The following is a 24,731-nucleotide window of genomic DNA, read 5'->3' on the forward strand; positions in this document are numbered from 1 at the left end:
GCAAACCCCTAGTTGAGAACCACTGCCATAGCTTACAGAGGGTTTAGGGACAACACAAGATTAGATCTAGCTAGACAGTGAGTCAGCGGGTTATGGCTGACTACTGGGATAGGCTTTTTCTTTCCAGAGTTGCTCAGCTATGAAATATTCTGCTAAAGGAGAGACAGTGGAAGCAGATAATCAAAAACATCCTTAAGGAAAGGATGGATGGACAATTTAGCTGGGACCTCTGCTGAAAAGCAGCTTTGCCTGCCGACAGTAGGAGGATGGTTTCGGTGGAGATCTGCTCTTCACTCTATTCTAAATTTGTGTATGTCCTGAGGTAAAGTTTTAGGGCACTTATCGGCTTACTGTGTGCAATGGATTTCCTCTGACCTAAAACACCTGTTTGTCTCCTTTAGGACCTCTGTTCCAATTCTTCAGGCTTGCTGGGAAGAGGCAAGGCCAGTATTTCATTCCTAAAACTGGCTGTGGATGGTCCACCTTATTGTCATATGAATCTCTGCTGAACTCCAAAATTTAATTCTACCATTTTTTTTAGGGGCTCAATCCTATGCCATTGAAGTCAATGGGAGTTTTACCTTGATTTTTAAAGGGCATAAAATCAGTCCATAAATGAAAATCATGTGGAAATGTTCCCTTCATTCCTTTCCAACATGGATTGGGGAAAAGCAGGGATGTAAAATTACACTGGACTGTTGACAAATTCTAAGTCTGCTTCTTCTGAGACCTTCTGAGGTCTCTTCCAACCCTAATATTCTATGATTCTAATTCTATTATTCTATTGTGAACTACCCGAATGGGAAACACTTTCACTGTGCCGTGGGCTAACAGGGATTTGTAGAAAAGCTCTTTCTAAAGATCACTTTTTGAGGTTTTAAAATTGATTCCTTTTAATTTTTCTTTCTTATCATGCTCAGGCTTTTGCATGAAAGGCAATCTGATACAGGGTGGAGGGATAAGAAAAACACCACCAATAGAAATAGCATTTATTCTGTCCTTGTGACCTCATCTACACTGAATCCATTCATCCTTCTCTTCCAGGATTACTTCTAATATTCCAGACCCCTAAGCAGCTTCAAATAGCCACCATCAAAAAGAAAACAAGAACCACCATAAAATGTTTCCCACCCTTGGTATTTGCTCAGCTCTGTTGATGATAATAATAATAATAATTAATAATCCTTGAACCTTACTGTAACACAGAGGTTCTTTGGCAAAGGGTACCCTGTTCTTAGCAAAATCTCTCACCCTGAACCTGACAAACTCACTACACCAAACACATGTCTTTACAGGATATTTATCCATAAAGAGTAACATGTAATGTATCTACAGAAAGCTTGTAACTTGTTGATATTCATAATCATTGTGAGATGTATGTACAGGTAGTATTTAAGGAATAATTTATTTATATTGAAAGTATACTTTATGAACTCAGAGTAAAAATTAGTCACCACGTGTAATGTGATGACCCATTCAAGCATGAGGACATTACCCCTCCTTAATCAGCTGGCAAGGTAATGCAAGGGACACTTGTATACCCTTGCGACATCCCAGAAATCATCAAAGACCATTTCAAATGACCAAAACCACTCGGAGGTGAAATGGAACATTATCGCAGGCAGGAGATTGCCCTGGCTATGAATAAATACAAAAGATTGTTTCAGGATAACAGAATGCAGGGAAATGCCATCTGTATTAATTCACTGAGGAAACCCCTTAAGAAGCCAGGGGGTTTTCATGAACATTTGGATTCTGGCTCTGCAACAGACTGAACTTTGTGGGGAAAGGTAACTGTTGATAAGTGTCGACCCAGGTTCACATTTTTTGAATTGTTTGGTGTTGTAACCATTTGCTTCCATCACTTTCTCTCTCTTCCAGTTAAGTACTTACTTTTTCTTAAATAAAATTACTTTCATTTTATGGTAAGCGCTCACAAGTGCTGTGTGGTTACAGGAGTGGTGCTTTAAGTTAAAACTGGTAAATTGGGGTGACCTGAAATTTCTTTGGGTAGCCATTTTTAGGGACTGGATATCACAGGGGAATAATGTACAAGGACTGGGGATTTGAGTGCATCTGTTGTTACCCTGCAAGGCAAAGTTAGGGCTGGCATAACCCAGAGGAAAGGGTGCTTGGGTGGCTGAAAGGCAGGTGATGCCAGAGAGCTGACATCCAGCTTCCACAAGAAAGCCTCCCTCTTGCTGGAGGCAGGAGATAACAAGGTGGCTCACAGTCCTTGGTGTCCTGAGAACTGTCACATCTGCCCAAAACACAAAGAAAAGAGGTGAAGCCTATCTCCCCTCTTCCCCCACTCATTAGAGTTGGCCATGAATTTGTTTTTTTCATTTCCTTTGACCCCTTCTTGTTTTTTTTCTCTCTCTCTTTCATTCTGTTCTAGGATGAGTCATCCATGTTCTTCCAGTTTGGCCCATCAATAGAACAGCAAGCCTCTGTCATGCTCAACATCATGGAAGAATATGACTGGTACATATTCTCCATTGTCACTACCTACTTCCCTGGCTACCAGGACTTTGTCAACAAGATCCGCAGCACCATCGAGAACAGCTTTGTAGGCTGGGAGCTGGAGGAGGTCCTCTTGCTGGACATGTCCCTAGATGATGGAGACTCAAAGATCCAGAACCAGCTCAAGAAGCTCCAGAGCCCTGTCATACTCCTCTACTGCACCAAGGAAGAGGCCACCTACATCTTTGAGGTGGCCAACTCTGTGGGTCTGACAGGCTATGCTTACACATGGATCGTGCCCAGCCTGGTGGCAGGGGATACAGACACAGTGCCATCTGAGTTCCCCACTGGCCTCATCTCTGTGTCTTATGATGAATGGGACTATGGCCTTCCTGCCAGGGTGAGGGATGGGATAGCCATAATCACCACAGCTGCTTCTGACATGTTGTCTGAGCACAGCTTCATCCCGGAGCCCAAGAGCAGCTGTTACAACACCCAGGAGAAACGGATCTACCAGTCCAACATGCTGAACAGGTAAGGCGAATGGATGGGAGGTGGGGGGTCACAAGCAGCATCTGAAAAACCTTCTGAAGTTTGTGGCATTTAGGGGACCAGTAGGGAGAGCAACCCAAGCTTGTACTAATTGGAGGCTGAGCAAATGGAAGGCTTTTAATGGTCAGGCCAGTTCTGAGGTGGTCCATGTCCTTTTATGCTGCCACTTCAACAGTTCTCGGTGGTGCTGGTATGAAAGAATAGGAGCCAGAGCACCCAGGAGTAGGGTGACCAGACATCCCGATAAAATTGGGACTGTCCCAATATTGAGCAGTTTGTCCCGCATCCCGACAGAAATACGGTCAGGAGGCCATTTGTCCCGATATTTTGTTTCGGGCGCAGCAGCCTTTTTTGTCACTTAGGCGGCGGTGACAGGTGGGGGGAGCGCCTTTTCAATTGTTACACTCACCCGGCACATGCGGGTCGTCGTCGGCACGTACTTCTCTCTTCGTTGGGAAGATTTATTTCCTGGCGCCGAATGTGCCAGGTGAGTGTAACAATTGAAAAGGCGCTCCCCCTGTGGCGGTCCCGATATTTTGGATTTAGCATCTGGTCACCCTACCCAGGAGGGGGATGAACAGTGACTGCATAGTGCAAAAGTCTGTGTGCACATTTCCAAGGAGGAACGATTCCATGTGTGTGTGACAAGAATGGATCCTATGGTTCTTAACAGCGTGTCTTTGCATAAAAGACCCACGCAGGGTGCTGCTCTGTCCCCTTCTAATAATGGCCGTGGCATGCATAAAGGCTGATAAAACCTTGCCTAACAGACTTGGGTCTTCTAGGCCAAACTCTGGAGGCTCATGTATTTAGACCCAGAAGGTCCTGGGTTTGACACCCCCTCTCCCCACTGCCAACAATGCACACAGTGGTCTGGTTTGTGGGTAACAGGAATATTTTTATTAGGTATTTATATGGCCCCCATTACTGTAGTTTCTGAGCGCCTCACAATCTTGAATGTATTAATCCTAACCATACCCCTGTGAGGTAGGGAAGTATTTTAAGATTAAACTCGATAAGTTTATGGAAGAGATGGTATGATGGGATAACATGATTTTGGTAATTAATTGATCTTTAAATATTCATGGTAAATAGGCCTAATGGCCTGTGATGGGATGTTAGATGGGGTGGGATCTGAGTTACCCAGGAAAGAATTTTCTGTATTATCTGGCTGGTGAATCTTGCCCATATGCTCAGGGTTTAGCTGATCGCCATATTTGGGGTCGGGAAGGAATTTTCCTCCAGGGCAGATTGGAAGAGGCCCTGGAGGTTTTTCGCCTTCCTCTGTAGCATGGGGCACGGGTCACTTGCTGGAGGATTCTCTGCTCCTTGAAGTAAACCACGATTTGAGGACTTCAAAAGCTCAGACATAGGTGAGAGGTCTTTCGCAGGAGCGGGTAGGTGAAATTCTGTGGCCTGCGTTGTGCAGGAGGTCAGACTAGATGATCATAATGGTCCCTTCTGACCTTTGTATCTATGAATCTATTATCCCCATTTACAAATGGGAAGGGCACAGAGAGGGGCTATGTGACTTGCCCCAGGTCACTCAGGATGTCTGTGGTGGAGCAGGGAGTTGAATCTCAGTTTCCTGAATCCCCAGGCTAGTACCCTAAGCACTGGATTTTTTTCCTCTTCCCATCTCTGCCCCCCAGAGCATCAGTATGTTATACCAATCCAGGGAAGGAGACCTGAATTGGGAAGGGATACAAAATCCTCATCTGGCTTAATGGGTCCTGTGGGGTTGGGTTGTCATGCTCTAGTGACTTGCTACTCAGTCTGTGCATATAGACATCCTTGGGTAGGTTGATCCTATTACTACTGGTGGACAAGGGTGGGGGGAAAATCCATCTTACACTCTCCAAAGGGGGACTCCACACAGCACATGCATTTTTGTCATTTGCCTTGATATAAATATCATGACACAGTGCAAATATGGTAGGTCAATCAAGTGATGTCCTTGGGTGGTCTGCACGCTCTGATTCATCAGGTACAATTTGTACCAGATGTCAAAGTCTGTATAGAGCAGGTCTGTAGTGTAGTGTTCAATCAGGGCTTGATTTTTCCGAGGTGATGAACACTTGCAGATCCCATTGACTTCAGCTGTAGTGTGTGCTTCTGAAAAATCTGGCCCTTAATGACTATGGCAGGTACTTCATTGTAATTGTTGATCAAATTGCATGCCACTTACCCAAAGCCTTTGGGTTGTGCCACAATTCCTAGTTCACACTGGTAAAGAACCACTTACTGACATCCCTTAAGCCCCTGCATTTGGATCATAATGGGATCAAATGCAAATAGGACTGGAGGCCCCTTGTTCATGTGTAAGTAGGAGTGGAGGGTCTTTTCCAGTTAGTTTAGGTAGAAGGATAAGTAAGGAAGTTTCCTTACTGGACAGCATCATTGAATCATAAAAAAAAAAATCAAGAGAGAAAAGATCTCCCATCATATGCTGACCACCCCTTCAGCCATCCTTTGTGTCAACATAGATTTGTTTCCTTCACTCCTTGCCCAGTGCACTTTTCTATTGCCAAATAATGGGATCTTAAGGAAAAAGCCTTCTCTCTATCCCCCCATTTTTTTAAACTATTATTCCATTTCCTAATTTCTCTTTGTCTGTACACTCCTTGACCATGCTGCCAGTTCACATTGGCTAGACTTCCTCTTCTTAATCTCTTCCAGTCTGGCTTCTTCCTCTCTGCTCCTCTGAAAACTACCTCATTAGCAGCCTCCTCCTCCCTAGCTCAGTCTTCCCCATTCTTCTGTATTTCTTCTCTATTCTTCTTCTGAGTGATGCAGTAGGGAAAGTTTTAAATCTAATGCATACAAAGTTATCAGCCACAGCATTAAGGTAAAGCTTCTTGGTCTACATTTTCTAGTGATTTTGGGTTCCCGACTGGATTCACCTTAAAGATGCCTGATTTTCAGAAATTGCTGAGCCCCAGTCTTTGGAAAATCAATGATCTTTAATGTGTATCAAGTTGGACACCCAAAAATGGCAGCAGCTAAAATCACTAGTCACAGATGAAAATGCAGACCTCTTCTTCTGGCCTTCAGTGTGACTAGTGATTTTAGCTGTCGCTGTTTTTGTCTAGTGTTCTCTTATAGCTGACACATACTCTGCTAATCTTGATGTCCCATTCTTCCATTTCTCCCACAATCATCTTCAGACTCTGTTTTATGCTTCAATATTTTGGTGCCCTCTTTGAGAAACTGTAGAAAGGCCTGATTTTCAGAGGGAGGGTGCATGCTCAGCCTTTCCTTCAAATTGGGCCCCTCTACGGTGTCTTAAGTTAGGCACCTAAGAACTTGAAGTCACTTTTTAAAATCTTGACTATAAATATCTGAAGGTACCATGTGCCTTTGTTGCCTCAACTCAAAAATGATGTGAACGTGTGAAAAAAGGAGGCTTGAGACCTCTTATGCCCCCCAATTCTTACACACTTGGGGCTTGATCCAAAGTACATTGAAGTCAATGGAAGTCTTCCCATTACTTCAATGGGCTTTGGTTCAGGCCTTTAAAGTTTCACTGCCTTCAACCCGACTTACCGGGCACAAAACTTTAAGCACATACTTAATAGCTTTGTTTAACTGGGTCCCTAAAGTCTACCAACCGGTTCATTTTTCATGGGTACCAGATAGTAAATAAAAATGTATATTTTCTAGTTGCTTTCATCTCAAAGTTGTACATAGTGTATATTAGTTGTACAGTATATACAATGCAATATATAGGAGTAATATATGAGTGGATTTAAAAGGTCAGAAATGCTTGGAATTGGACTGCAGTTTTTAGAACACTAACTGCAGGGTGTCAGTGGACCCCTGCAGTACTATATGAAGCCATTTACAGCTTGCAGTTACCCCCCAATACGCCTACGCAGAGTGGAGAAATATATATACATGAGCATGATGGGTGGGGGTTATCTACAAACTGTGCATGATCTGCTAATACACCAGGGATCAGCTGATAGCCATGTAGTTAGTATTTCAGAAACTGCTGTCTAATCCAAAGTAGGTCTCAATTGCTTCAAATCCATAGCTGGGAGATAACAAGATGCAGGAATTTTCCCATTCTATCCTAGAAAGAATGACGCGTCAAGCTAAAGAAAAGTTTAATTTAGTTTGTCTTAAGCACATTATGAGTTAAGGCTGTGAATTAGTGATTTCCCGTGGTCTGTGTCTGAATCCTGACCGCTGCTAGCCAATCTATTTGTGGGCCGTACATGTAGCTCAGGATGCAGCCAAAATTAAATAATCTCTGTTTCTGTTGGCTCCATCAGTGGTCAGCAGAATGGGGCAAATAATGGGGAAAAGTTATCTGAGCAGTTTAGAAAATTAGAAACAGTATTTTGGTGGTTCATGTTCTCTCATCCCCTTTAAATTAGTTGTTGCACACATTTGTGCAAGCAAAATTCTGTGTGAATGAATGTCCGTATGCAGAGGGCATCATAAAAAGAATGGGCTCTCATCCGGACTCTTTCTTTCACCTTGTATGGTGCTAATAGTAGTAGTAGTCTCGTGTAGAAACTGTAGTTTCCTGTCTACCTTGAAACTGATGCTTCTTTGAGGTAGGTTAGGGATGTGGGTCTTTGATCCTGATTAATGGATCTTGCAGATTTCTTCCTAAAAATAAGTCTACTGGTGAAATAGCTCTACTAGTTAAACAGGGAAATGGGACTCTGAGACATACTCGTCCCATGTATTATAGTGGTCATTTTCTACATGTGGGGAGATTTTGCTCCTATGGATCTTTTTGTTCCTCTCTGAGAGGTTGTTCTCGAGATAGCATCAGGTGCTTCGCTTCCTGCTGGAATGCCACACTAGTGAAATGAGCTCTTCTATCAGCAAATGAGTCTAGTACACCAAAATGCACGAACGTGTCTTGTATGGGTGGTGCAAGCGAATTATGTAGTGGGAACATCAGTCCACCTGGTGAAGTAGCCAACTGTACCACCAACATGTACACATTCTAGGTTTTGCTTGAAGGGACTGGGCCCAATGAACTGGTTGATATTTGGATTATGTGATATTTAGATTCAGGGTCCAAATATAAACTGAACATTAGGAACTCCAAATCCAAATATCAACCTCTTCCCCCATTCATTCCTATTAGTGCCAAGGGCCCGTTCAGTTTCTCTCTTAGCATCATGGAGAGGGTATCTGGGCATGGGTCTGGAGATCCAGAGCTGTCAGTCTAGCAAGGTTACATCTGACGACATAAGGCCCTAAATGGGATGGGATCAAGTTATCTGAGAGATCACCTCTGTCCCCATGCCATACTACGCCAGCTAAGATCACCACAGGTGAGGAGAGGGAGCTTCCTGAAGGGCATATTCTGTGAAAGGCCTCAGTTTTGGAACTCACTCCCCATTTTGTCTGCCAGAGCCAGATTTGTTAACCTTCCAGGCATGCTGCAAAGCCTGCCTATTCTCTCCCTTCTCTAAGGCTGCTTGGGGGGGAGTGGACTTTGTTTCTTGTGTCTTTAACGTATGAGATAGTTGCCCAGGAAGGATGCCTATAGTTAGATTTTGGAAATGTGAAGAAATAAATAAATAACACAGGCATTCTTGAGACTGAAGCTTGGGGATGAGTCATGGGAAAGAAATATTATTTCTGGGACACATGGTTTCACAAGCAGAAGCCTGTTCTTTTTGTATGGTTGCTCATGATCACTGGGCAGTATACACTCTTATTATAGAGACTTCCATGAAACCTGGGCTGTTTCTACTGATTAGTTGCTGTCAAGGCTGCTTGTGAATGCTGGTCCATTACTACTAGTTTGTTGTTGTAGGGTTACTAATGAGTTCTAGATTGACTGGTTTTAATAGTCTCTCATTTAGCACCAGTCTGTGCATATAACTTTCCATTTTAATAAAGAGAGTACTGAAGCATTTGCTTTGGAATGAAACCCGAACATGGGATTACACTGACTGGGCAAAAAGAGGGGGAAGGTAGATTCAATTTCTCACTCTTTAAAAACAGTTGGTAAACTGGATTGGTGTGTATGGGGTGTACCTTTGATACCTCTACTCTGTGGGTAACTTTAACTCTTGTCTCTGGAACCTCCCGTGCCAAATAGTTCAGAAATTTATTGGCAACCTAAGTAAACAGTTTGGAAATTCTGGCTGAAACAACCTGAACAGAACTCAATTCTTGCAGAGTCATATTTCCCTGTTGGCAATTAGGAACAGGTTGGGAATAGTTGGTTAGATACAGATCTTAAGAATCAGTGATCAGAGGGAATACTTGAAATAATCATGTATTTCTTCACTGGATGAGAATATAGTCAGATCCAGATGTCTCTCCCTTAGGGTATGTGACTTAGTGACCTGTGTCCTTTGGGATCTTGTTTCAACCCTATTGGCTGGAAGCAGAGAACTGGCCATAACCTTCCTGGACCAGACAGTTTGATTCAGGCCTGGAGAGGTCTTGTGGTAGCAGGATTTATGGCAGATGCCCTGAATTGACTAGAATTCATTCTCATTGCTAGAGACTGCATTGTGGCTAAGTGTAGGCAGGAGAGTAGCAGCTGGATGTTTCTTGAGAGTACTGACAGTGCTCAAAATGTGTCGGGGGCGGGGGGGGGGATTGAAAGGGATCAGAGACTTTTTCACAATAAATAAAAATAAAATAAATAAAACCCTAGCTGTGTCTCCGAGGGAGCACGTCAGCACTGCCTTTTAAAGCTGCTGCTCCCAGTTTATGATAGACCCACGGGCTCCTGACATGTATATCATGCCACTTGTGGCGAAATGGAGGGCATCACATTCATACCATTTCTTCCCTTAGACTTTCGTGGCTAAAAACACTGGGCCAAATGAATCTTCGGTGGAAATCCAAGGAAGTCAGTTGTTTTACACTAGGGATGAATTTGGCCCATTCATTCTCAAATGGTCAGAGGGATGCCCACGGCTAGGAGAGACCACTCATTTAGTCAGTTCTTACTGGCGGCTTCACTTCTCTTTTTAACCCAGTCCTGGATAAACCAAATGATATCTGCCCACTTCCCCACTCCGACTGTGGTGCTTTCCTATACACATCACCATGTTGGCTCTACTTTGGGCTTCTCTTATACAGCCCCTGTGGTGCTCTCCTATGTAACTATACACGCTGGATTGCCAGCCCTTCTCTTACCCCATCCTCCCAAAATTAGAACAGATACTCTGTGCCAGATTCAACCCAGGAACAATCGCTTTCTTTAACTTTAATGGGAGTCATGACAGCTTGTCCCAGGACTGAATTTGGCCCCATGTCTTTCAGGAATTCAGAGAAGGCTCTGGGGTGGATGCTGGCGGAGGAGTTGAGATGAAGAAGAAGTGCCTGGGACTTGTTGTTTTGTAGGGCTAGCTTATGAACCCCTTGTTCCCAAATGTGCATGCTTACTCACACAAATAGTCCCATTCAAGTCAGTGGGGCTACTCACGTGAATAACTGCTCACTAATGCCATGGAGGGTTACACAGTAAAGTCCGTAGAGAGCAGCACTGCTCACCATGTGGGAGAGGGTGACTGAGGATGGGCCACATGGAGGCACCGAGCTTCGGACTCCATCCTTAGCTGCTGGAATGAAGGAGGATGTGATGTTTAAATTAAAGGGAAATGGATTTTTTGGGGGGAAGAGGAGGGTACTGCAGCATGATTATCACTTGACCTTTCAGAGCCTCTGAGCTGGGGTCTCGTTAGCAATTCATTATGTTCCTAGCTGTTGGCAAGTCCGGCTGCCCTCAGGCTGGCACCAGATTCCTGTGCCATGCTGACTGGTTGCACGTGGAGTGACTGCTGCTGACAGATTAGCGATCCGTGCTGCTGAAATCTGTTCACTCCTGTCCTGTTTCCAGCAGCAGCCGCAGCAGCTGGCTGGGGGCTGCCCAGTGCCTTCCATGTCACTCATGGGATCTCTCCCTTTCTTTGTCATTGTTTCCCCCTGTCCTTTCTTACTTGCACTCTCTTTCTGTTTCTATAGAGCCTTAGGAAATGATTTGCTTCCTTCCTTTTTGATTTTATTTTCCCTGTCCATAACTGTACAGGTTTCCTTTGCCCCTGCCTTATTTGTTTATTTCTCAGAGGGAGTTCACTTCTGGTCAAAGGTGCTGGATTAGCAGCCATGGGGCCTAAAGTCCCTTTTTTATGCACAGAGCAGGTGCAGCATGGGAGAAAATCATTCCGATGGATGGTCAGAGCGGAGTCGGCTTCTTCAGCCCTCTATCCCATTGCTAAGGCATATCCTTCCTGCCCCTCTCTCAGGCCTTCCATTTGGATGGTTGCTAGGTTACGTTTTCAGGTTTTGGAGGATGCTGAAGAATGCTTTATAACAGTACCAAACACACATGCAAAGCCACAGCATCCCTTCCCTCTCCCACCATAGCCACCTGACTTAAAAACATCACTGTAGAATGATCTGGCACAAGCTGCCCTCCTTCCTTTCTCCTGTTATGCTGTCTGGGGACACCATGTGAAGTTTTTACATGAAAATGAGTTAGGGCAGCCCCTGGGGGCTGAAGCCCTCTATTTACGCTCAGGAAGTTTACAACCTGGGCAGCAGCAGTACAAGCTTTCTGCCCATCTACCACTTTTTAGCAATGGGCCTTAACTTTGCACTGGAGGGATTATCGCTAGGGGAGAGAGGATGACTTCAGTGTGTCTGGACCATTCGTTTCTTGGTCTTTCTGCTAACACTGCTTGAAAGAGAGGAAAATACTATCAATTGTGATATTGGGGTTTGTGCTGTGGATATCTCTCCATTCGGAACCAGACTGAGACCCACTCAAGTCATTTCCCATAAGCCACCCAAGAAGGAATGAATTTTGGTCTCTACCAACAGTAGTCAGATTGGTAAAATTTCTGTATCCAGCCCCCTGAGCCACCCAGTGCTCCAGAACCAAGTCCTTTTAGCGCTAATACCCTGGAACTTAATTTGCTGCTGGTAATATGCTTTTAATATATAAGTTCCAGTTCGTTTTTCTTGCAATGTGAAGTCAGCCTAAACCTTTCCTCCAAAGTGTCCAGGGAGAAATTGGAGGGAGCAGAATACACAAACAAGGAACAGAGGAATCCCCAGTGATCACAGGCAAAATGCCTTTGGAATCCAGTGAGTGTTAAAGCATTGTGATGACAAGTCAGTGCTTGGAGATAGCAAAACATTGGAGGTGAGGTGGGGAACACCTTTCCTTCAGTTGAGTGACAGTCTGCTTATTATCTTACGATATCTGGGCTCTATGCATCAGGTACCTACATACAAATGATTAGCTATTTACAGACTCATAATTAGATTAATTAAAGAACATACGCACTTTCTGGTTTTTTTAAATGAAATATTTTTTCCCTAGACTTAATGTTCTTACTATCTTTCAAGTTTTAAAAATAGGAACTGCCGGGTTGCCATGGCTCCCCATGCAACTCTGAAGCAGCTTTCCCTTCCCTTTGATGCAATTTCACTTCAAAATGTGGTTTGACAAGACACCAGCTCAGTGCGTCCCCTAGTGGCTAAGTCCTGAGGGGAGGCCCTGATGATATTCATGATCATTAAAAGATCCTGTGGCACTTCTTGCAAAGAATTGAGGTGTTAACCCTGAAGTGTCCTGGCCAAATTTCATTTGATTAATTACATTATGCCATCCTAAATTTCCCCCCTGCAGTTTCAGTTGGGATACATCATTCTTTTTCAGTTCCTATCCTACACAGTTGTGTAATGTTGCTGGGCCCTGTTAAACAGCTGGCATATTCCTCTTCAGAGGCAGCTGCAATTCAGTGGGATATGAGCGTGTGAAATGATTTCTGCTTTATGGCCCCAGTTCTACAAAGCACTTATGCACAGGCTTAAAATTAAGCATGCGCTTAAGGTCTTTGCTGAATCAAGGATTATAGCAACAAAGTGTAGAAGCTGCAGATAACCTTCTGAAGGCCATTCCCTTCCAAATCCCTGCTTTATGGGTGGGTTTGAACCAAAACCCGGGATCCAAACATCCCCAAACTTTGGAAGTATGTGGACCAGTTTATGGACCAAGATCCAAATGTAATGGCTGAATTTTCTCTCTAATGGGCTGAACTGAACTATGGATTTAAACACCCCCTCAACTTTGGGAAATTCCACAGTCATAGAATCATAGAATATCAGGGTTGGAAGGGACCCCAGAAGGTCATCTAGTCCAACCCCCTGCTCAAAGCAGGACCAATTCCCAGTTAAATCATCCCAGCCAGGGCTTTGTCAAGCCTGACCTTAAAAACCTCTAAGGAAGGAGATTCCACCACCTCCCTAGGTAACGCATTCCAGTGTTTCACCACCCTCCTAGTGAAAAAGTTTTTCCTAATATCCAATCTAAACCTCCCCCACTGCAACTTGAGACCATTACTGCTCGTTCTGTCATCTGCTACCATTGAGAACAGTCTAGAGCCATCCTCTTTGGAACCCCCTTTCAGGTAGTTGAAAGCAGCTATCAAATCCCCCCTCATTCTTCTCTTCTGCAGGCTAAACAATCCCAGCTCCCTCAGCCTCTCCTCATAACTCATGTGTTCCAGTCCCCTAATCATTTTTGTTGCCCTTCGCTGGACTCTCTCCAATTTATCCACATCCTTCTTGAAGTGTGGGGCTCAAAGTCCAAAGTCTGTAGTTCACATCCATCTCTACTGGCCTATTTTCAAGTAGCTAGAGCTTTCTCAATACATTTTGTTTCAGGCTGCAACTTCTCATGTACATTCTCAGCCCAAAGGGGAATGTTTTGGAAAATCTGAGCAAAAAAGTTCCCCAATTTTGAGTTATGAGAGCATGAAATAAATGCATTTGTTCTGCTTTCAAATAATTATTTCAGCATAAATAACTCAAAAATGGCTTCCTTTTCAAACTTCAACCTTAGTGTGTATGTAATGCTCAAGCTAAGGGTGGGAAAAATTGCTTTTGGAAATAGCTATTACCATTTGAAAACAATGTACCTTGCCTTACCATAAGGTTTTTAAATTTTGCACGATACATGCACTGTGTGGTACATTTTAAAAAACGTTTGCTTGAACAATGCTATTGAAGTCTGATATTATTTGTTCTCTACAATGTGGATAAAATTGTAAAATAAAAATGAGCATTAAGAGAGCTCCATTTAATCATTTAGTCCACCGTCCTCTCACCTATCGTATAATATCTATTGGAATTTAAATAATAAACCTGTGCCTAGACAAGGCTGCAGGTGCCCTAACATGTAATGAATATTAAAATGTAACCCTAGCAGCATTAAAGAATCATTCAGGCAGAACTCTTCCTGCCAACCACCTACAAAAAAGCTCCTTTCTTCTCCTATTAAGACATTCCTTAGCATGTTGCATCACACTTAAAAGCCCCTGCACCTGTCTCGGTCAATTGAGCAAAGATCACAAGGTGAGGGAAGCTCATCTCTGCAAAAATATGCTATAGAAAATGTTTGAAAGGTAAAGTTTTTGTAAATTACAGTTGGCATTTCTGGGCCTCTGGAAGGTGGCTGCCAAGTTGAAGAGGTTCATAATTGATGAGATAGGCGGTCTGGGTGAAGACTGGAAACCGCTGCCAGACTGAAACCCAACTTCCTATCTGTGTTAATGGCGGATTAGCAATTATTAAACACACATGAATGCCGAATGTTTTAATATATTCATTTTACATTAAAATGTTACTGTTTTCTGTATGGTTTCTAAAGCAGTACTAAAATGAGAGAGAAACAAGTTTCTAGTGTCTGTCTCTGGGTTCTTCATGGTATTGCTAATGTCATAAATGAAAGATGGTTGCCCCTTGCAGGAGTATCAGTGCCTTACGTTTATTTATGATAGACAATAGTATTTTATTTCTACATCTTTTATCTGTAATTCCAAAGCACTTTACAAACTACAAAGGGATGACTTAATTTACCACTGAAATTCAGCCACCGTTGGGGTGAAATATTGCAGCTGTTTAACAATACACCAAAGGAAGCAAAGACAAATACCACATCCCATAGCAAGTTCAGAGAGAATTTAGATTGGCAGAGTGTAATTGCCAGAGGTGGTCTTTGGCCACGGCATCGGGGATCTTTAACAACCACGTGAGATTAGTGGCAGGAAATTATGCCACTCATACTTCTGGTATGACTGTACACAGCAGACCACAAGCAGTTCTAGAAATGGTCTCCGAGAGGAGCTGGTATAGTTTTCCAAGTACTGTGAAGTGAGGGGCAGAAAAGGAGTTGGTTTTATTAGTACCTGACTTTTGATGAAGGAGGTGCAGGGGTTGAATCACCGTGGCATATCACAGTAGCACCTGCAAGAGGAGATGTATAGGAAGCGTGGTTGTTCTGCAGGTACGGAAAAAGCAGCTGATACATGGGGAGAGAGACAGAACTGCAATGGAACAGTACAGGTATATCAGTGGATATGACCACAGATAACTACAGCCATGAGTATCAGGGGAAGGGTTTATTTGCAGGCAACAAAACTCATGACACTTGTGCAATATCTATCCTATGACAGGATAAAGGTAAAAAAAGGAACATGTTTTTCACAGAATTTTTGCTAAAAATGATCCCTTTTTTGCCCCTTTTTTTTTTTGGACCAGCTCTACCTGCACCCCACAAACACCAGGGATGTGTGTGTGTTAGGGATACACATGCAATCACCAAACACTGTCCACTCACCTCCAAGAAATGTCATATGCAAAGGTAATGTCCTGTAAAAAACTTGAGGCAAACATGCACCGGAGGCATGTATAACCACAAGAAATACCCTCCATGTGATTCGCATGGATAACCACTGTGCCCTGATGCAGCCAATAGGAGAGATAGGGGATGGGGAGAGCTCAGGCAAACACATGGTGGTGAATCACCAAGTTGCTGGTTAGGCCAGGAATAAATATGCTCACCAGCAATACAGCTGTTCTGGGGGACCACAGAGCCACTGCGGTGGCTCTATAGATGCCAAGGAGATCACAGCCAAAGGTGTTCTTTGCATAGGTCAGAACACCTAGAGGCTGCTCTGCATTATGCACTGCTGGCACCTTTTCCAGATATCCGCTGTTGAGGGAGCATATGGTGCTAGGGTTTCCCCCGACCATTCCCTCTTTGCCTGAGACCATTACCCCTGTGTTCACTGAGTTCTGTGGACATGCAACCCCATCCTGTTTCCACTGAGTTAAAGAAAGCACAGGAGTGCTGGCTTTTTGTGCTCTTTACACCACTCCACTCAATTTATTGCATCCCTTCCCTTACATGTGGTGTAATGGATGAGATTATTTTGGGCCTGTATTTGCAAATATATATATCAAGGTGTAATTCTTGCTGTGAGGGGGCTTCTTGCCTTTTGGACATGCAAGTTTATTGGACTGACTGAGTGAGTGTAACATCGACAGAATAGAGTTGAATGTTATCTGGTATTTTAAAAAGATGTTGGCGAATTATGAGAAATGCTACATTTTTGATTGGTTAGGGAGAAATGTTTACTTACAGATTTATATTTATTTCTGTAAGTGATTTTCACTGAAAGCTCAAGTTTGAATTGGTTAAGGAGTAAGCGTAGTGAGGCTGTGGAACTGATTAGGGAAAGTTTATGATAACGCCATGAAATTGATTAATGAAGTTTTGGCAGAGCTAGGTAACTGACTGAGGAGAGGGTGCCGTGCTGGCAGTGCCATATTTGTGTTGTCACCAGCGGGTGGCACTGGAGGTGCCGTGTAACTCATTAAGTTGTGAGTTTAGTAATAAAGATAATGCTGTGAAGGCTGCTTTTCTTTCTTTTTCTTTTCTTTTCTTTTTTTTTTTAAAGAGGGGGGTTTTAGAGCAAAGGTGGTGAAGGAGCCCAAGGGCGGGGTGCAGGGCTTTGACTTGGAAGTGATCTCAGTGCCTAAGACAGAAGTACGTGCTGGTATCCATTTTGAATCTAGATGGTTTTCACTATGACTCATGTGTCTAGTTGTGTGTGTTTTTTCCTTCTGAGTCTTCCATGCCTCGTGAGCTCAGGGAAGGATGTTGCATCTCCACACTCAGCTGCACCAGCTGCTGAAACAGTTGCCCCACCCTTTAGTCCGCAGAGCGGAAGGGTGTCTCTGGGAAAAGGCCCTGACAGAAGAGAAAGTAAAAAAGGAAGAATGGGGATGAGTTGCTGAAGGAGGAGCATTTAGAAGAACGAAATCACCATTGGTGCAGGCTTATGGCACGCCCCACAAAGGGAATGCTGAGATAATAGGGGTCTCTGCAGATGCCCCATTCCTTATATGGTGATGGCTATGGACAGCATTGCATCTTTGTGCCACGATGTTGTGCTAATACGATGGCGTCAATTCAGAGCCCAGCTTTTCTGCTGGTGTAAATTGGTGTATCTTCATTGGGATCAGTAAAGCTGAGGATCTGGCCTATAAACATTATGATAAAATTGGGTGTTGGGGGTAGAGTGCCACTGTAGAATTCCTAAAGCCTTTTGTTACTGCCAGCTGAGAAGAGGGGAAAACTCAGCAGCGGAAATGTACCGTGGTTCTGATAGAAGCTCCTTCTGGATGCTTCACAAAGCATTACAAAGAGAAGTGCTATTATTAGTTATTTTTTGTATTATAGTAGCACCTAAGAGCCCCAATTGGCCCGTATTGGTGCCCTGTACAAACATATATCGAGAAACAGTCCTTGCCCCAAAGAGGTTACTATCTAAATCTGAGAGGAACTGGGATGTGTGACTGGTTTAGGAGCCAAAATCAACTGGGAAAGCTATAAAATTCACGTAGCCTTCAGTCACAGTGCTTTGGGCTGTGATATTTGGATGGGAGACCACTGAGGGCAATCCAGAGGCTACAGGAAGAGAAGGAGGTGACTCAGTATGCAGGTGGTGCTACGGCTTTTAAGTGAACCAATGCCCCACTGTGGAGTGGGGTGGGGGAATGGTGTTTGTCAGTAAGTATGCCTGCCTCAAGGCTACCTGGGCAAAACACATGGACTTAGGCAGTGGTGCTGGAACACTTTTTATAGTGCGGCTGCTGAAAGCCAGCTAAGGAAACTGCAAAGCAGTGGTCTCCAAACTTTTTTACTTCTTTTCCCCCCACTCCCTTACCCCTGTCCATGTCCCCCGTTCCTCAGAGTCTTGGCTCCGGGATTGGGGGACATGGACAGGGGTAAGAGGGCTGAGGCTGGGGCCACAGCTCGGAGTGTGCGTGGAGCTGTCAGTCGGGACCACGGAGCCGGGTCTGGGTGGGGAGTCCTGGGCGCGGAGCCGGGTCTGGGTGGGGAGTCCCGGGCGCGGAGCCAGCAGCCAGGGCTGAGAGCAGAGCCCTGGGCACAGGGCTGGGAGCCAGGTCCGGCAGACAGGGCCGAGAGCAGAGCCTGGGTGTGGGGCTAGGAACTGCTGCCAGCGTCTGGGACCCTGGGAGTTGGCTGGGGGTTCTGCAGCACCCCCACACTCCTAGTTCCTGCGCCTCTGGACTTAAGATAAGCAACATGTGCTCAAATTTTTCCATGCTGCTGCCGAGCACATGGGGGGCTGGCTAATTTGTGCAGGTGAGTGGGTGGAAGGGACTTAGTTTAAAAAGGGTTTGGGACAAACATAACTGAGTTCATCAGTGGTTAGGGAGCTAAATAATAGAATTAATTCTGAGATGGGTGGAGTCACTGGCAATGATGCAACTTTCCTCCATCACATTTGGTGCTAATGGGCTCTCTGATTGTTGATAGTCTCAGAAGAGAGGTGGAGCATGGAAAATTAACTTTTGTCTTGCTCTCAGAGGTGGTCTCTCCAGGTGAGGGCTGAGGCCCATTGATTGCCAAGGCTTGATATGATGAGGAAGCTTGGGTTACTGCTGCCCCAGCTGTCCCTGTTTTGTGGATAATTGCAGGGCTTCTCCAAAGCTGTCAATCCAGCACTGCAATTCACTAACCACCTGTGTGAAAACAAGGAGAACATTCTGGAGACAGACCTGCAGACATGTGACTTTTTGTTCCCAAGTGAATATTCACAGAGCAAAGACTCTGAATTGTGTACTGAAATGCTGGCATTTCAGCTCTGGGGGCGGGTCTTATGCATCCAAGAGTGTGTCCACTGGATATTGTGCTCTTTCTTGCTGACTGTTCCCCACCAACCTTGTCTGTCTTTCTTACTTCCATCTCTCTCTCTGCCTCCCACCTCTCTCTTTCCATAGGTGATTTCTTCTTTACAGGAAAATAAATCTTGTTTTAAAACAGAAGAAACATCTCATTTCTCCCACCTCCTGTCTTTCTTCTCTTTCATCTCTCCTTCCCATTGAACTGTTTGAAGTAGCAAAAATTCCTGAGAAAGGCATTTTTCCCCTTTGAGCTTTGCTTCTGTGTCCTCCTTCATTATATCTCCCTTTGTTATTCTCCCCCCATCTGCCTCATTTCTCTGTTTCTCTCTATCTCTCATCCCTTCTTCAAGGCACTTTCTTAATTAATATGTTAATTCCTAACCCAGGGTTGCTTCTTGCAGCTGGAGCTGTTCGCCAGGGAGAGTAGAGGAGGAGGGAGGGGGAATAGATGGAGGGTAATTTATGACTGGACAAAGGATATAATGTAGGGGAAAATTTTGCATTTGCTGGGGGTGATGAGAGAAAATCTATGGAGATGAGGCTGGATTCGATGACTTAACAGTAGAGCTGGGTGAGAAAAGATTTTCCTGTCCCATGAGAGTACTAGAGATGTCAAAATCTTTTCCCATCACAAAATAAGACAAAATGTTGAAATCTTGGAAACTTTCATGAACCAATAATCTGGAAACAAATTTCAGATTGTGTCAATCAAAATATTTTGTGTCAATACTTTTCAAAACTGTTTCAATTTTGACCATACTTTTTAAAAATGTAACTACAATTTCAAAACGAGTTGTTTGGAATTGAAAAACAAAACATCTTTTTCTTTAGAAAATGTTGAGATAGGACATTGAGGCAATTTTGAACCTTTTTCCACAAACTTTTTGAATTGAGACATTTAGTCTAAACCAACCCTTTCCTTTCAACCGTTTAGGTTTTGACAAATTGACATTTCCTGACCAAAAATGTTTTATTGGATCATTTGTGACCAGCTCTGTGTAATTGGTATAACGTGATGGCAGTGTTACCTGAAATGCCCTGGCCGGCTAGTAGTTGTTAACCCTGCTGGGAAAGAGTAAAGGGGGTTCTGCTGATTCACTGAGCATGTGGATACAAGGGAGGTGGGAGAGGAGCTAAGGTGTGGGCTGAGCAGTCCTGAGAGGGGGACTCTGGAGACAGGAATGTGAGGGAGGTTTTGAGCAGCTGTTTATCTTAGTTATTTTCTTTATTAATAAAGCCAAATCCGCAAAAGTTGTATGCACTGTGTTTACAGAGCAGATTGGGAAAAGTACCTGCTCATAGAAGGTTTTTCCCATTTCATTGATAGGTTGCGAGGGTGGGCAGGGGTTGATAAGCACAGCACAGGGCTGTTCTCTGTACTTCTTTGTTATGAATGATAAGTTTTGCTCCTCAAAGGGGCGTCAGGTTTGTATAATTTTTGGTGGTGCCCAGAATGGGTCCAAGTCCCTCCCTCCTCCCCACAACACACATACACCTGTCTTAAAAAATATAGATTGGCTTACAAAATGTAAAAATGGACTGGAAACAGTAAGCATTTAACAATTTCCCTCTATTGCACAATATCACTATCGTCAAAAAACTATTTAACTAAGAATATCAACTTTATTAATCCTCTTTTGAATATGGAAACAACCAAGCACTCTTGAATCAATAACCCTCAAAAGCAAATACTTTCTAAAATTAAAACAAAATGTAGCCCCTTCTTTTGTGATCTTCAGGAGGCAGCAAACACTTTTCATTGTTGCTCAGTGGGGGATGGGGCTGCCCTGTGCCCAGCCTGGGCCAGGAGTGGTGACTGCAGGGGCCGGGGGGGGAGGGTGTCACGACACTCACCCAAGCCCCAGCTGCTCAGGGCCAAGAAACCCCCTCACCTCCCTTGTGGTGGGTGCCATCACGTGTGCGCCTCCTCCCCTGCTGCTGCCCCTCACCATCGCCTCACCAGAGGTGGGGGATGGGGCTGCCCCTTGCCAAGCATGGGGCAGGAGTGGTGACTTGGGTGAGTGTTGGACTCATGACACCCTGCCCCCAGCCCCAAGCCCCAGCTGCTCAGGTCCATACTCCAGGAAGCCCGTTGGAGACGGAGTCGTCTCCCAGTGGGTGCCGGGGGGGGGGGGGGCGCTGCCATCACATGTGCTCCGCCTCCTTCCCCAGGTGCAGCAGCCCCCTCAACCTGTCACCGGCGCCGGTCCCTTTGTTATAGCCAGCAGCGGCCAGTGAGGGAGCACAGTGCAGAGTGGCAGAGCAGCTGCCTGCTGCCCAAGGCATAGGCAGGGATGCTCCGGTGGAGGTGTGCAGGGGCGGCAGGCGGGGCCGTGGGAGAGATCCGGCCTCAAACATTGGTGGAGCCGGGCCCTGAATATTGCTGGAGCATGGGCACCATGGGCCCATATAACTCATCGCCCCTGGCTCCTCATTAGAGTTGCCTCTTGTTTCAGCTGGGTAGGGAACACTGTGTGAACAGCCATTGCGTGTGGGTTTTGGTATTTTTTGCTTCTGGCTCAAAGCCCGCAATGTGAAAAAAGAGTTAAAAACAAATCAAAAGCAAACACTAACCTATGTTTTCCCGTCAGAAATTATCTACATATTCAGATATTTTACCTGCTTCAGGTGAAAGGTTCAGGTTAGCTCAGCCCCTGTCCCTAGTAATATAGGTTGATCAAGATTCCATCCCTGCAGAAACTGAAGAGCAGTTTACAAAAGATATTAATTGGATTCGTGTTGCAAAATGCAAACAGAAGTGGAGAAGTCAAAGGGATGAGCCAAAGGAATGCTTCTGGCCCCAGTTACTGCCTCTGTGATTCTGCAGAGCAGGTGGGAGCTGGGAGCAGATTAGGGAGGCAGGGAAACTCCAGTAATGGTGCAGCACAGACCAGAGTTGGAAGGACAAAGAAAGGTAAGGTTTATTGACTGCAATGCAGGTCTAAGCTGGAGGATACGGGCAAATGGGGAGAACTTCTGTATTTTGTTCTGGGTTCATACAGCACCTAGCACAGTGGGCTCCTGGTCCATGACGGGGGCTCCAAATAGACACCCAAATAGATTATGATAATTAATTAATAAGATAGCAGGGAAGGTCTGTGTTGGGGAACAAAGTGTAGGGGTGGGTGGATGAAAGATGGGAGAGCAGAGGAACTCTCACTATGCTTCCAAACAGGTCTGTATGCATTATGATACTGTCTTTAATTGCGCACACACACAATCGCCTACTGTTCTATTGACAGGACTCCCGCCTCATTCAGTACACAGGGTGGATAGTGCTCAATATTTTGTTTTCTCCTAGTTCTTTAGTATGTGGCCCTTGGCCCTATTTACTGTACACTAGTCCAACCTGCTTTGAAGACCAGATTATTAATGTCCTCATGGGCTTTTCTATGGCGCTCAGCACTACAGTATCTGAGGGCTTCACAAACATGACTGAATTTATGTTCACAACCCCCCTGTAAGGCGAAGGGGTGTTACTCCCATTTTACAGCTGGGAAACCGAGACACAGAGAGATGAAAAGTGTTCATTAACTTTGGGTGTCCAGTTTGAAAGTCCTCGAACCTGATTTTTCACTGTACTGAGCATTCAATAACACTTAACCTTAACCATGAGACGGCCCTTTCTCTTTTGTAATCTCCTGCCTCTTTCACTACATGCCTTCCAGCTTTTGCAACAAATGAAGCAGGGGTACCAGCGACAACAGGTAACTATACAACCCTGACTCATCCCCAGAGCAGGACTTGTGTACTGACTGAGGCAGAGATCCTTTGGGGGAAAAAACAGTGTGTGATCATGTAATTAAAGCCTGTCTCATAATGCATATGTACAAGAGGGGCAAATTAAGGTTGCATAGGCGATTTAATTCTGGCATTTCCTAACTTCTGAGTGCTTGACTTTGCAACTTTAATAATGTTCTTTTAACATAATTTGTGTGTAATTTCCTATGGTTTTAAAAAAGCAAACTGAGAAAACAGAAATTCCATCATGTACCATCATATTGACACCTACATAGTACATCAGCAGGGTTGGAACCCTTTAGGTCAACTTCTCATACCTCTGCTCCTTGAGCAAATGGAATAATTAATAGCAATAGTAGCTTGTCATCTTCTATGTAGATCAGCACTAGAGGAGGATGACACATTTGGGTTTCACAGGTATTTGCTGACAGCAGAGGAACAATGACATTGGGAATCTTAGATTCCACTCCAGGCTCTGGAGGGGAGTGTTCCCTAGGAGGCACAGGCTCTTCTACCTCGTCTTCTCCAACCTGTCCTTGTCCCAGTCTTGTCTCTTCCCCACCTTAGCTCCTCGTCCAGTCCCATTCTCCTTACCTAGCCCGTCCCAGTTGTAGTAGGAAGAGAGCCTGAGACATAAGTCTGGACCAAGGCTTATGTCTCAGGCTCCCTTCCTACTACACCAGTCTCCATCCCTCAAGCTTCTCATCCCAGTCCAAGTTGGCTTGCCCAGCCATTTCCAGTCTCCCACTGCCGCAACTCACTCTCCCAGTTTCCATCTCCACCCCCCGCCTCCAGTCCCAGTCTGTCTCCCGCTCTCCCAAGGCTCCTTATCCCAGTTTATTTCCTAACCCCTCCCAGGTCCAGATCTTGCCCTCCCTGGATTTGAATCGGGTAGCTTCCTCATTCACGCTACCTGGGCCAAGTGCAGGGAGGGGCATTGACAGCATGAGAGAGAGAGAGTTGTCTTGTCGTCAGTTCTGGTGCCCATACCCAGACCTGGCACTGGTCCAGCCCACGGTAGACCAGAGCTGCAATTTCAGGGAAAGTCATCTTGCTCAACTGTTTTCGCTCAAATATTGAAGAAATATTTGGCCCGAGGCAAACACCTTACATGGTTGTTTCTCTCATCTGTAGAGAAACAACAATGGGATTTTTCTTTTCACTTACTGTATAGAGATTCCAGGAGCTCAGCAGCATGGCAAGGTTGCAGCCCCAGAACGGATCATAGGGGCTGAGGTGGAATCCTCTCTAACCCGGTTAGTTGGTCGAGGTGGGAGCACAGAAAGGGCTAATGCTTCAGTATTTTTCTTCAGGGTGATCAAGGCAGGGACTCCCAAGTCCTCTGCAGGATGACTGTGGTATAACTTTCCAAAGGGTCATTAGTGTGCTAATGTCCTGAGGCCAGGGCTACAGATTAAAATATGGGACTTTATTCTATGCCAGCTCTTGGCAGATAGGAGTTATGCTACCCCCATGTGGACAGGGCAACTCCTGCCACCCATAGGCATGTTTGTCAGAATCTTTATTCACAGATCGCTCAATGAGACTCTTAACACACAACTTCCAGGGACTGATCAGTTGGCAAGACCAAATGGGACAAATTCCCACTTTTGTCAAAAAAGTGGGGTGCAGTGGAATATGTAGGGGGGCAGGCCAGCCCCAGGCGAGCAGCAATGCCAGCCCTGACCTTGTGCGGGGAGTAGGCACGGCTTGGGCCAACCCCACGTGGGGAGCAGGGCTCGGGCAAGAGGTTTGGGCAGCCCAGGGTTGGGGGTGGGATGGGGGCTCAGTCTTGCCCCAGGCCATGTCCCATTTTCCCTTTGGGAAATAAGATCACCATAGTCCTCTGTCATCTGAAAGGCCAAGGACTTGAACGGGCAATAATACTGAACTTCTATCTCATGACTGGAGGTGGCCCTATCTGATCAGGGGTGGAGGATGTTAGTGGGCTGGTGTGGAGGAATCTTCCACAG

The 24,731-nt window shown here is 45.0% G+C and overlaps 1 protein-coding gene across 1 annotated transcript in view; it reads left to right on the forward strand.

Moving 5' to 3' along the window:
• The window catches only part of GRIN2B (glutamate ionotropic receptor NMDA type subunit 2B), a 276,730-nt gene that overhangs the window by 114,228 nt on the left and 137,771 nt on the right, over window positions 1-24,731 (forward strand). Inside the window, exon 3 of the mRNA XM_073327319.1 lies at window positions 2,399-2,997. Within this exon, the coding sequence (XP_073183420.1) occupies window positions 2,399-2,997 (599 nt within the window). The remainder of the gene's footprint in view (window positions 1-2,398; window positions 2,998-24,731) is intronic.

This window comes from Lepidochelys kempii, chromosome 1 (assembly GCF_965140265.1).
Source record: "Lepidochelys kempii isolate rLepKem1 chromosome 1, rLepKem1.hap2, whole genome shotgun sequence".
Classification (NCBI taxonomy): Eukaryota; Metazoa; Chordata; order Testudines; family Cheloniidae; genus Lepidochelys; species Lepidochelys kempii.